Source organism: Electrophorus electricus, chromosome 4 (genome assembly GCF_041902795.1).
Source record: "Electrophorus electricus isolate QZ-2024a chromosome 4, ASM4190279v1, whole genome shotgun sequence".
NCBI classification, from domain to species: domain Eukaryota; kingdom Metazoa; phylum Chordata; class Actinopteri; order Gymnotiformes; family Gymnotidae; genus Electrophorus; species Electrophorus electricus.
In genome coordinates this window covers 37453783-37467368 of record NC_137500.1, presented here as the reverse complement: position 1 = coordinate 37467368, position 13586 = coordinate 37453783, and the positions used below count along the sequence as shown (strand labels likewise).

Genomic DNA, 13586 nt, shown 5'->3' with positions numbered 1-13586 from the left:
ACAAAACCAGTACTACAGTTAGAAAACTAACACACCAGAACAAAACCTGTACTCAGTTTGGTTTCTAACACACACCAGAACAAAACCAGTATTACAGTTAGAACACACACACAAGAACAAAACCAGTACTACAGTTACAACACACACACACCAGAACAAAACCAGTACTCAGTTTGGTTTCTAACACACACCAGAACAAAACCAGTACTACAGTTATAAAACACACACACACACACACACACAAACAGATCAAAACCTGGACTACAGTTAGAAAACACACACAAGAACAAAACCGGTACTACAGTTAGAACAGAAACACAACAAAACCAGTACTACAGTTAGAACACACACACCAGAACAAAACCAGTACTACAGTTAGAATACACACACACACACACACCCACACAAACAGAACAAAACGAGTACTAGTTAGAATACACACAAACAGAACAAAACGAGTACTAGTTAGAATACACACACACACACACACACAACAAAACCAGTACTACAGTTAGAAAACACACACACCCACACACACGAACAAAACCAGTACCCAATTAGAAAACACACACACACACACACACATACCAGAACAAAACCAGTACTCAGTTTGGTTCCTAACACACACCAGAACAAAACTAGTACTACAGTTAGAACACACACAAAAACAAAACCAGTACTACAGTTACAACACACACACACACACCAGAACAAAACCACTACTACAGTTAGAATACACACACCCACCCACCCACACAAACAGAACAAAACGAGTACTAGTTAGAATACACACATACACACACAACAAAACCAGTACTACAGTTAGAACACAGAAAAAAACAGTACTAGTTAGAACACACACACACAAGAATAAAACCAGTACTACAATTAGAAAACACACCCACAACAAAACCAGTACTAGTTAGAACAAACACATAACAGAACAAACCAGTACTAGTTATAAAACACACACACACAAGAACAAAACCAGTACTACAGTTAGAAAACTCACACACACACACACACACAACAGAACAAAATCAGTACTACAATTAGAAAAGACACACACACACACACACACACACACACACACCCCATAACAAAACCAGTACTCAGATAGAAACCAAACGCACACCGAACAAAACCAGTATTAGTTAGAAAACACACACACACACGAGAACAAAACCAGTACTCAGTTAGAAGCCAAACACACAACAGAACAAAACCAGTACTAGTTAGAACGAACACACGAACACATAACAGAACAAACCAGTACTAGTTATAAAACACACACACACAAGAACAAAACCAGTACTACAGTTAGAAAACTCACACACACACACACACACAACAGAACAAAATCAGTACTACAATTAGAAAAGACACACACACACACCCACCCCATAACAAAACCAGTACTCAGATAGAAACCAAACGCACACCGAACAAAACCAGTACTAGTTAGAATGAACACACACAACAGAACAAACCAGTACTAGTTAGAAAACACACACACACACACACACACACACACACACACACACACACAAAACAGAACATAAGCACTAATACAGTTAGAAACCAATGTGTCTCTAACTGATATAGTCTCCAACTATATCACACACTGAATATGGTTGCTATTGTAACATTACAATAAAGATTAGATTGCATCATTTATCTGGCTGTAGTTTTAGTGTAATTTCTACTATTTTCTTTTTATATTTTAGAACAGCCTGTCTACTTGAAGCAGTATTTAAATATTTTTGAAAAGCACACGTGTGTGTGTTTGCCCACATGCGCACACTGCATACCTCTCAAAAGAATACTCGCTCTCCGATCTGAAGTAGTAGATGTGGGATTTGAAGTGAAGTTTGAACACATAGTCCTTATGGATGTTCTCCGACTCGGCTGGGACAGTTACAGAGTAACCCAGCAAAGGCAGACTGGCTAACGGAAACTCATCCTGGAAGAGAGAAAGACAGAGAGACAGACAGCCACGGGTGAGCTGCTTCTATAGCACACCATTCAGACATTCCACTGGGACCTGATACATTTACACAGCACTCAGTAAGTGTGAGCACAAGGGTGTGCATTTGCGTGTGCGTTCACCTGGTGGGTCTTGTAGAAGAACAGGCTGAAGTTGGTAAAAACCACCCAGAGCTTCTGCCAACCATTACTGTTCTTAAATTTTCTTAGCAGGTTCCCCGAGAGCTGGTTCTAAAAGAGTCCGACAAACAGCTCACTGAGTGCGGGTGGGCGCATTTGCGTTTTACAGGTCAGAAGATATTTTTCAAACAAGCATGCTTGCTGATATTTCAACACAGGCCATTCACAAAAGGGCTCCGTTCAAGGGATGTCCTGTAATCTTTACACCTGTCAACATCTCTCCTTACGACTGAAGTACATATTCTGCTGAGAAGACCTAGCATGCAAATGCCCTCAGATGCTCCTCAGGCTGCATACAATTCCAGCGTCCATAGAATAAACTGGCAAGCTTACAAATCCAAGGAGCAGGTGCACGGAATTGTTTCAGATTTGCCAATCATGAGCAAACAAGCTAACCAGTCCAATACATACAGTCATATTCCAAAGCCATTAGTATCTCTAAAGAATGAGATATTTTCATGCATGTCAGGCATGGGCTGATTGCAGAAATAGTTTCGTTAGATCAAGGAGCAGTTTTTGTTGTTGTTGTTGACAGACAAATGTTTTGTTTGTTTTTTAAATTATGGCTGCATGAAATTACCCGGTACCTCACGCTACACTGCTAACCACTGCCATCTAGTGGGAAGAGTTAGAATCTGCAAGTCATACAGTTACTACAAAACATCTTCTAGCTCTAAATGTCTCACTCTGAGATACTGGTCCCTTACACAAGCAGAAATGAAGACCACTAGTGATGTATATCAGTTATCAGCTCACGCATGCAGTAATGAAGCTGTGTTTTAACAGGTAGACAAAACCATAGCATATAGAGCCATTTCAAACCACTACAGCAGAAAACATGCCTTGTAGGTATTTTTAAAACATTTTGGTGGGCTTTATCTTTTGCTGATTACATCAGAATGTTCTAGTTCCACATTTATGAGATGGGGATATTCATTTTTCTTTTGTAAAGAAGGTTTTTGGGCACGGGAGGCTGGCCATGAGCTACTGTAGCTGTTTGCTGGCTCTCGGTGTGGGACGAGCGGTCTGAATGAGCCTGGGCGTGTTACCTCCAGACTGAGGCAGCAGTCACTAAAGGAGAGACTCTGCATTCTGTACCAGCACACTACAGACACAGGTACTGCTCCCTGCCCTCCCCGCCAGACACACACACTCACCGCGGCAAAGGGCTCTACTCGCGCACACACACACATACGGGGAGTTCGGGGTGAAAGAGAGAGAGATTCGGGGGGGGGGGAGACATACAGACGAGACACAAACACAGACCGGGAAAAAGAAAGAGAGAGAGACAGGGAGAGAGTGAGACATGCATTCATACACAGAGTCTGTGAAAGGGTTAGGAGACTGCAGGAGACGCACTGGAGGCAAAAATGGGCAGAGCAAGAGAGAGAGAGAGAGAGAGAGAGAGAGAGAGAAACACCATTGTTTCCTCAAGGCAAAGGTGGCACCCAAACACAGAGCAACAAGCGGGGGAGAGAGCGAGGTGGCTACGCGATCGAGAGCCTGGTACCTCCGTCGCTATGCTAAAGTCCAGCATGGAAACGCTGGTGTTGCGGTGCCAGCACACATGAACCGTGGTGTTGCCACGGTGATGTGCTGAGCTGTTGCCATGGCGCTCCAAAGATGTGCGTGACCCACCGAGGTCATCCTCTGACTCCACCTCCGAGGCCCACTCCCCTGGAGACTCTGAGGACATTTCAGCAGGTTAATGTATCCTCTTCTTCCCCCACCCCCGACACACCAAACCACAAACCCACATACCCCTACACACACACACACACACACACACACACACAATCCACGGTACATGTCCAAGAGGCAGATAGCTTCTACACACACACACAAAACATCTTATAAACATTGTGCACACTGAGAAACCACATAGTCCATTATAAAAAATATGTTCGTCCATGTTTGGTGTGTAATCACACGCAATCAAGTAGGACCCTCTCAGGTAAGTACAGTACCATCAGGACGTTTCGAAGTCTTGCACAAGTCCTGGCTGGCAGAAGAAAGGCAGGTGCAACACTTACTGACATCGTGGCTGTTGGTCAGCAGGCTTGTAGCTGGTCCACTGCAATCTTCAGCCAGATCCACAGCCATTTTTAAATCCTCCATCCACTTTTCCATCTCTGATATGGAACTAGAGAGGTCCAGAAACATGGAGGTTGTATGTCCATTTCCCCTGTGTTGGCTACAGTGCCCCATGGGCTGCAGCTTCTGACAGAGAGAGTGCTGTGTGCAAACTGGCTGCCGCTTCTCATCAGTGTGTGATCTGATTGTAAAAGCTGATTTATGTAACGTGTCATTGGCCTTGAGAAAGGTGCTAGAGAAATGTAATAATAATAATAATAATAATAATAATAATAATGCGTGTGTGTGTGTTGGTATTCAGCTGCAGTCTTCTGACTTAGAGTTACTTCCATCATGCACTACATATATAAACACACGACACACACGTGCCCTACACACAGAGTTCTGTTAGAAGTGTAGATGGGTGAATGCATGTGCTGGAAGCTCAAGGGTTTATGGGTAAGAATGCAGCACCTCTGAGGTCGTGGTCTGTACATTACCTTGCTGCTACCACCAGCGACTGGCGTGGGGTGACCAGAGTGAAACAGTGAGGAACTCCCCATTCGTCCTCGCTCTCCCTGATCTGCACACGCACGCACACACGCACGCCTGAGGTTTATGCAGTAATGAACGAAGTCAGTCTTGAAACCAAAGCGACGCTCTGCTCTTACTGTCATTCCACGAAGAGGAAGTTGCCCGTGTACTTTGAACTGATTGGATGCCGTTATCCCCCGACTCGTGTACAGCAGCACGTCACTGAACTAACACCCACACCCACACACACACACAGTTGTAGAGAGCCATCAATCAGTGTGTGTGTGTGTGTGTGTGTGTGTGTGTGTGTGTGTGTGTGTGTGTGTGTGTCTGCATCATACCAAAAAGAACATGCGCTGCTGCAGGCCTTTCCCAGACAGTTTGCTCAGGCAGCCCAGCCGGATGAACTCCCGGGTGGGCACGGCCAGCCCCTCCACCCCCAGCAAGTCCTTCTGCAGCTCCAGGAGCCGCTGGTAGTTGTCCGTCTTCAGCATGCTGTCGCGCAGCACGGCCTCCAGCTCCGACACGTCCGCCAACGCCGCTGCAAGCAGGGACGAGCGCCTGTCAGAACCGTAACGCTAGCTGCACTTCTCCTGTACCTCTATCAGCTGCGCGTTAACAGTTCCGGCTGTTTTCTCTGCACCTTAAACGGGAGGCAAGGGTCACCTGAGCGTCAGGCGTTACGTGCTGACGTGGTGTGGGCGCTCACCTCGGCAGTCCCTGAAGTCGGGCTGCGTGGCGGGGTAGTGCTTGCACAGCCGCTCGAGGATCTGCTTGTAGTGGAGCAGGCGGTGCAGAGGGCGGAGGATGAAGACGTTGACAGGCACATAACAGGCCTTCTGCAGCTCAAAGTCCCGGCACACGCTGGCCAGGCGCCGCGACGCCACGCACGCCTTCTCCAGCTCGCCCACACACTCCGCATGCTTCTGCAGCTGGGCCGTCAGCATCTGCACGCATACACACACACACACACACACACACACACACACACACACACACACACACACACACACGCACGGACCCAGAAAAACATTACACAAAAACACATGCATGCACAATAAAACAACATACACATATACACAAAGCTAGTGTCAGAAATTATTTAAAAATGAATCACTACAATCTCAAAAGATTAAAAAATCCCAAAAATAGAGAAGGCAGAGCGTGCCAGTTACCTTCAGTGCCTGAGTGTTTTTAAGCATAACATCTCCAATGCGCTGGTAATCTCCTTTAATGTGGGCATTCGAGCGGCCTTCCCTGCAAATGAGAATGGATGGATACACACACACACACACACACACACACACACACACACACACACACACACACTTTACATTGCTTACAATCTCTTGTTTTGGGTTATAAACCCTTGACCTCACTCCGTTACAATGCTGGCAGGTTGTGCACTGCTCTCGATCACCAGCAGGTGTCAGTGGTGTACAGTGTAGAGTGACAGCAGGCTGACTGTGAATGTGCGCACATGTGTGCGTGTGAGAACATGTGCTCAGTTTCAGTTCCACTCTCAGACACATGACTCCATATTCCAGAAAACACGCATGAATACATACATCAATAAATACACATGCATGCCACGTACAAAAACAGACACGCATGTTACATGCATGTTACATTTACATGCATTACTACAGCATTAAACACACCAGGCTCAGGTATGTTGAGAGAGAAGGGCAAGGCTGATGATGATGATGATATTGAGGAAGACAGCATAGGTATGGTGGCCTGGTTGACATGGTACATGTCCCTCAGGGGGAGAGCCACAGCATGGGGCGTCATGGAAACCGAGACCCCAAAGCGAGCATGGCGAGGATCAGTTGTTGCCAAGGAGACGATGGCAATGAATCCAGGTTGGTGTAAATGTGTTTGAATAGGTGTGTGTGTGTGTGTGTGTGTGTGTGTGTGTGTATTCATATGGTCTCAGTGCTCTTAGGGTTTCTCAGACAAAAGACCAACACTACACTCCTATCCCATGAAGCCCCATCAATCAGTGGCTATAAGAGGCGCGCGCGCACGCGTGTGTGTTGCTCACCACAGTGCGAGTCTCTGCTCCAGCTCTTTGAGGAAGTCTGAGTGGTAGGTGTGTAATGGCTCGAAGCTGGACTTCAGCAGTTTCCGCAGCGACTCGGGCACGCACTCTTCCTTAGACAGCACACTCTGAAATGTCTGCACACACACACACACACACACATATACACACTCTCAAAACTCTCCCACATTCACCCCAGCCTCATCACACACAAACACTTTTACATACATTTACACACACCGGCTGGTACACACTCAATATTCTCCCACTGCTCCCACACACACACACACACACACACACACACCCCGTGAGGGGATCTTATTGGTACCTCTTGTTGCTCTACATCTACACTGCCTGTAGAGTTTGTATATCACCAGCATGTTAATAGTGGACGAGTTTGTAATCAGGGCTTAATTCTGTCGTCACTCCCACTCCAAACTCCTGATTTAGTGCCAAGCCCCGCCCAGTGATCACAGATCAGTGACCCTGTGAGATCCAGCCCTACAGCCAACGGATGGAGTGATCAGTCCAGTGATCAGTCCAGTGCAGGCTCAACCCTGCCCAGCCTGACAGCTCAGAGAGCGCCCACGAACCTGGAGGATTCTACAGCTACTGGCATTAGACAGACCACACACACACTCACACACACACACGCACTCACAGACGCACGCACACAGACGCACGCACACGCACACATACGCACACACGCACTCACACACACGCACACACAGTCTGTCAGCCATACGCATCCAGCTGTTCCAGTTCGTGTCCTATTAAAGAAGGCTCAGACACATTTTTACCCAGAAGCACTAATCAATGTAGCCTTATACGGATATTATAGCTAGATACTATAACAGACATCACATCTAGCTAGAAACCCTCACATATATAGCTTCCATACTACAGTGTGTGGCCCAGGCTCACAGTTCCAGCAGATGGGCTATATTTCACCTACTCCAGCAGAAACATCCCCAGCTGTTGCTCATAACTGCACTACTTGTTTTGGGAAAGTGCGACCTGTTACTGGGAGGAAAAAACTCGCTGGCTGAACGAACAAGTGGTGCCTTTGTTCTGCGGGTAGTGGACGAACCAGGGAAGCACAGTAGAAGGAACAAAGCCCACCAGATATGTGGACTGGTGAAAGGACCATGCACCGCATCTGAGTGGTCATCCGTTTCTCTCTCTCTCTCACACTCACACACACTCACACACACTCACACTCACACACACTCACACACACTCACACACACTCACACACACTCACACTCACACACTCACACACTCACACTCACACACTCACACACTCACACTCACACACTCACACACACACACACCACTTATTCAGTCCTTCATTACCAGGGTGATGAGCTCCAGATCCTTCAGGTAGGTCCTTTCAGTCGTGAGCAACTCCTTAGCGATGAAGTAGGCTTTATCAGTTGGAAATCTCTGAATCACACACACACACACACACACACACACACACAAACACACACAAATCATCAATCGTAATAGCAACACAGCCATATGGAACCTAGGCTGGTCTCCCACCTCACCTCTCTGTGTGTGTGTGTGTCTGACAGTGACAACCATGGCAGAAGTCTACTGATTACATGAAGTCTACTGATTACATGAAGTCTACTGATTACATACCAGAGTAGTATGGGGAGCATACAGGGATATGAGCTAGAATCAGCTTTTCCAAGCCTCCCCAGGAATGCTGGCACGGCAGCACCGGGTCGTCTACCCCGAGGCGAGACTTCAAAAGGATCGGCTTCTCGTCAGCCGGCACTGGCCGAGCGGCTCGGCGGGGGAAAACTGGGGCTTTTTTTTGGGGGGGGGGGGGGGGGGGGGTTCCCCTTTTTCCATGTGTAGTGTAGCAGAGCCACAGAGAAAGGCTCTCACCTTCCTCCTGTTCTCTTCCTCATCGTCGGTGCGCAGGGCGCCGGCGTCATTCAGGAGGGGGGAGGTGAGGGGGGAGGGCTGCTGCCCGTCCGGACTGGGGATCGTGGCGTTCAGCTCGTCGCCACGGCGATGGCCGTTTACCAGAGATACTGACAGACCTGCCCCATCTGAGGGTGAGAGGAAAGAGCCAGAGAAATGAAAGAGATAGAGAGATAGACAGATTAAGACAGAAAGGAATAGAAACAGAAAGAGGGAAAGGAAAAGTAAGATAGAAAGGTAGATAAAAATAGAGCGAGACAGCGAGAGAAACAGAGAGAGAGAGAAATCTAAGCTGTAGCCCTTGCAACCTTAACTACTACCTCAAATGTTAAAGCATCCATTCACCATTCAATATTATATTATGGAATCTTGTGTAACTCACTGCAAATGTCACTGACTGTCACGTGTGCATAAAACTACTGTGTAATGCGTGTGTGCGCACGTGTGTTTGGAGGTGTCTAAGTGTTACAGTAGCTACACTCCAGTCTCCCACCCCCCCATACCCCATCCCACCCCCCGGAGAGAGAACTCAGTACTTGCCCAACAGCGTCTCCTGTGCTCCCTGTCTGCAGTGCTGCCATGTTAAATAAAATGGCCAAAAGAGACGCTCGGGAAAGCGCACACACACTCGCGCGCACACACACTCGCGCACACTGCAGTGAAAGGGAGCCATGGTGACCACCGGACAGCCGATGCATGCATTGCGTACAACGCTCGCAATGTATGTATATGGCAGACGCGCACACACACACACACACACACACACACACACACACACGCGCACACACACACACACGCACACACACATGCATTTATCCAGGAACGCAGCCCATGTCATGCACTTCCAGGACAGACCAACACAAAGTCTGGCAGGGGAGGGGTCTACGAGCTAAGGAGATGAGAATAAAAAAGTGTCCTGTAATAAAAGATCCTTGAGTCCGAATTCACAAAGGCCAACTTTATTGACACTAGTGCACAACCGTATACAGTGTTGAAAGGAGTTGAAATTGTTTTATAAAGCGCAGAAAGAGCAAAATTAAAACAGTGTTCAGAAGTCAATAGCGTGGGGCCAGGGGAGACAAGACATGCTGAGAGAGTGAGTGTGTGTGTGTGTGTGTGTGTGTGTGTGTGTGTGTGTGTGTGTGAGAGAGAGAAAAGGAGAGAGGGGAGTGTGTGTGTGAGCGTGAGTGTGAGAGAGAGAGACAGTGAGTAAATGTGAGTAACGATCCCCACGCTATTACAGTTTACAGCAACCGAGTTGGGAATTTAGCAAGCGAAAAAATGACATCAGGAGGTTTTAATGTCACTTTAACATACATTCATACGGGGCGACAGGAGGCAGGTGTTGGAAATGACCAGGGGTCCTTCCGCAACACATCCAACCCGGAGAGAACAGTGGGGGTAGCAGTGAAGGGCATGCAGAACGCAGCGTCGGCGTGTTACAGAGAGGAGCTCACGCCCCGCAGACACTCCACCACTCATTTGGTCATCCATTCATTCCATCGACAGATAAGAAAAGGAAAACAAACAAAAAACAAAAACAACAGGAGCGTTTATTGATTATAAAATGACAGTGATGGAAATGACAAGCTCAAGCACGTTTCAGTGAGGAGGCCCAACCCAGAACCAGCAGGAGGTGAAAAGAAACAGAACCCACTGGAAACGAAAGATACTGTACAGTTATGGTGGGTAGAGTTGTGCCTTCTTTTTCGTTTTACAGAGAGCGTGTTGCGGTGGGGGTGAGGTACGAGTGGAAGGCGGGAACAGGTAAACTGGAGTGTGACTGGTCACAGTAAGGGAGAGGCAGGCGGGAACACAGCGGGACACTGGTGTTAGAGACAGGACAAGAACTGGACTGTGTTCTGCTCTCCTACGTTGGGTGTGAATGGCAGTGTTCAGGGCTCCTAGTCCGATATGGCTAAATGATCACCAGTACAGGCAAAGATAAACCCAGCCCCATAATCTAGAGACCCCGCCCCGCACATCAGGAGGAGGACAGTAAGTCCGGAGGGCAGCGTGTCGCGGTGGGGCACCAGGTTAAGGCAGATTGACGTGCGCGGTATGTGCCGCTCCGATTAACACGACACAACGGGCGTCCGATCCCCGACGGGGCAGTCGGCACACGCTCCGCTAAATGGTGCGGCAGCGGGGGAGACCGTCAGCTCTCCAACAAGAGAAAAGGTACAAAAAAGGGGCCCATTGACATGCACGGTCAGCAAAGATGACTGGCAAAGATTTCATCCCCGAGCTTGAGCATCAAAAGGCTTCCACACAAACAGACTAAAAAGGTCTGTCACGGAAATCCAACAGCAAGAAAACTCGCGAGTACATTCCGAATCTTTTTGAAGATGAATGTATGGCAGTAGGAAGAGTAAGCAAAACGTGCCCTCCCAATAAAAGTCCCGTGGTACAAATGGCAGTTCTACATCAACTGTGCCCCTACAGCTGTTATGAAACCTACGCACCAGTAAAGACACCGTTTCTATATTTTGCTAAACATGACCTCGTACTTAAGCTTCTACAAAATACTACATCCGTTAGAAAGGCTAAGTGCTACGAAGAAATATTCTTTTTTTTATTATTATTATTATTTTTTTTTTACACAATTACTGCAAATCGGCTAAGGAGACATGGAAGTGTGACGTGCTTTGCTTTATCGATGTCCTGTTCACTAGCGAGTGAAGGCCTCTGGTGGAGTTCTGTGCCTCCCCAGCCTCCGACCTTCGAAGGCCAGCGGAAAGGCAGCGCCCAGGCCGCTCCAGAGGTGCTGCCAACGCCTACGCACGGCTTCGCCCAACAACGAACCGCAACCGGCGGGCTTAGCTTCAGAATCAGGTTGAGCAGAGGACTTGGCACAAAAGTAAAATCACTTGCTCTGTGTCACGGTAAAGAGAGCAATGTGATTGCTACAATCACAGAACGATAATCTTGTAGTGGTGAAAACACCGAGGAAGAGGAAGAGGATGTCTGCTACAGAGGTGTACAGAGCTCAGCATTCAACATTACTGCACGCTATAAGCACAGAGGGAGTGGGACACCCTCACCCACATTCACACACACACACACACACACACACACACACACACACACTCACACTGAGGCATGAGGAGCAGGTCCCTGAGCTCCTTGGCCAACCAGAGCAAGCTACCTCATCTCCTCAGGCAACCAGAGCGAGCTCCCTCCGCACCTCAGCCAATCAGAGCAAGCCTGCTGTAGCCCCACGCCCCTCTGAGCGAGCGCCCTGCAAGTGGAGCCTCAGCCCTGTCCTCCTTCCTCATCGCTGAAGTACATGCACCCTCCCTCCCCCAGCTCATCCTCGTCCAGCTGCAGGCTGCCCAGCGAGAACTTGCTCCTGGGGAGGGGCGACACGGGGGAGGAGCTCAGCCCACCCGGCTCACTAAAGCCCAGCGATTGGCCGCCAGAGCCGGTGGCCTCCACCTCCTCTGAGTCGCTGGTGTCCGTGCCGCTGCTCGCGGAGCCGTCGATCATCTGCACGGCGCCGTGGCGACGGCGCGGCGAGCCGCTCACGGGCCTGGCCTGGCCAGGCGGGGCCAGGCCGTTGGCCAGCGTGCGCCGGTCCAGGGCAGACAGCGTCGGCCGCGGCTGGCTCAGGATCAGAGGGTCTGTCGCGGATCGGTTGCCATGGCACTTGGCTGAGCTCCGGTTCAGGATCGGGGAGAAGCTGCCGAAAAGCCCGCCCTTCTCCTCCCGGGGGGCTGACCTTAGGCTAAAGCTCCGCCCACTGCTAGCTAAGCCGTCCACGTGGCAACGGCGTCCATATCGGCCGTCAGGCTGCCCTTGGCCGTTGTAGTGGGCGTGGCTAAGGGAGCCCGTTCTGTGAAAGGAGAAGAGAGCAGGACTCGAGGTCAAGCTCCTGGTCCCCGGGATGTGGCGCGTGGGGGCGGGGCTACGCTTCGCCATCTCCTCCAATAACGTGCTGTGGAGCGGTCCTCGCACGGAAGCTCTGCCTCCGCAAAGTGACGACTCATAGACATCATAGCTCTGGTTATGGGAGGCGGGGCTAGGAGTAGGGGTGGGGCTGGGATAGCAGTGGGGCGGGGTCTGAGCTCGAGAGACCTGGGCCATGGGTGGGGACTCTGGGGCCCTAAGCCTGCTCTGGCTGCCCTCTCGCTCGCGTGGGCGTGGCCCCTGGCCAGGGGAGCCTAGGCCGTTGCGGGAGTGCGACCTGCTGACGCGACATCTGACCTCCGCCTCGCTAAACTCTGCATCGCTGCAGTCGATGTAGGGAATGGAGGAGTTGCTGCCTTTGGCGGCGCGGGACGCGAGACCTGCAGTGTGGAGCTCGGCGGCCTGCTGCCTGACACCCGGCGCCTGGCCCCGGGCCTCCCCGCCCGCCCACAGCACCCCGTCGCTCTGCCCGTTCTGCTGGGCTGAAGGGGAGGGGCTCTGGCGGATCCGCAGCGCAGCAGAGTCCTCGGAGCTTACGAGCGCCAACTCCTTCTGGCTCCGCCCCTCAGCCTGAGAGAGAGAGAGAATCCAGAAGAGACAGGGTAACAGATGTACAGAGACACAGAAAGAGAATCAACATCAAATTATATCAAATTGCTGATGATTCTGGTGTGTGTGTGTGTGTGTTTGTGTGTGTGTTACAGTTAAAGTGAGAAAGACTTACTTGGTTTGGCACTTGTGAATGTAGTGGAGAAGGCAGAGGAGACAGAGCGCTGTTATACTGAACCCTACTGTGTTTTCTGCAGAAGAGAAACACACAAACATGCATACACACCATATACAGAGTGAACACAGATAGACCAGGACAGGAAATCAATTTGACACCTTGGTCAGCCCAGTGAGTGTAAGAGTTGAGTGT

General features: G+C 49.5%; 1 protein-coding gene across 3 annotated transcripts in view; it reads right to left on the bottom strand.

The window, feature by feature from the left end:
* Window positions 1-13586, bottom strand: part of LOC113580300 (FERM, ARHGEF and pleckstrin domain-containing protein 1) — a 34337-nt gene that overhangs the window by 1885 nt on the left and 18866 nt on the right. For 2 of the 3 annotated variants that reach the window (XM_027014760.3, XM_027014759.3), the window contains exons 12-25: window positions 13392-13467; window positions 13048-13237; window positions 8720-8886; window positions 8174-8263; window positions 6821-6954; window positions 5949-6030; window positions 5483-5720; window positions 5115-5314; window positions 4911-5000; window positions 4740-4822; window positions 4200-4309; window positions 3677-3852; window positions 2110-2217; window positions 1812-1963 (exon numbers count right to left, since the gene is read on the bottom strand). In XM_027014760.3, coding sequence (XP_026870561.2) covers window positions 1812-1963; window positions 2110-2217; window positions 3677-3852; window positions 4200-4309; window positions 4740-4822; window positions 4911-5000; window positions 5115-5314; window positions 5483-5720; window positions 5949-6030; window positions 6821-6954; window positions 8174-8263; window positions 8720-8886; window positions 13048-13237; window positions 13392-13467 — 1896 coding nt within the window. Of the gene's footprint in view, window positions 1-1811; window positions 1964-2109; window positions 2218-3215; window positions 3853-4199; window positions 4310-4739; window positions 4823-4910; window positions 5001-5114; window positions 5315-5482; window positions 5721-5948; window positions 6031-6820; window positions 6955-8173; window positions 8264-8719; window positions 8887-13047; window positions 13238-13391; window positions 13468-13586 lie in introns of those variants that run through there. The other variant, XR_014123452.1, reaches the window with a different exon arrangement.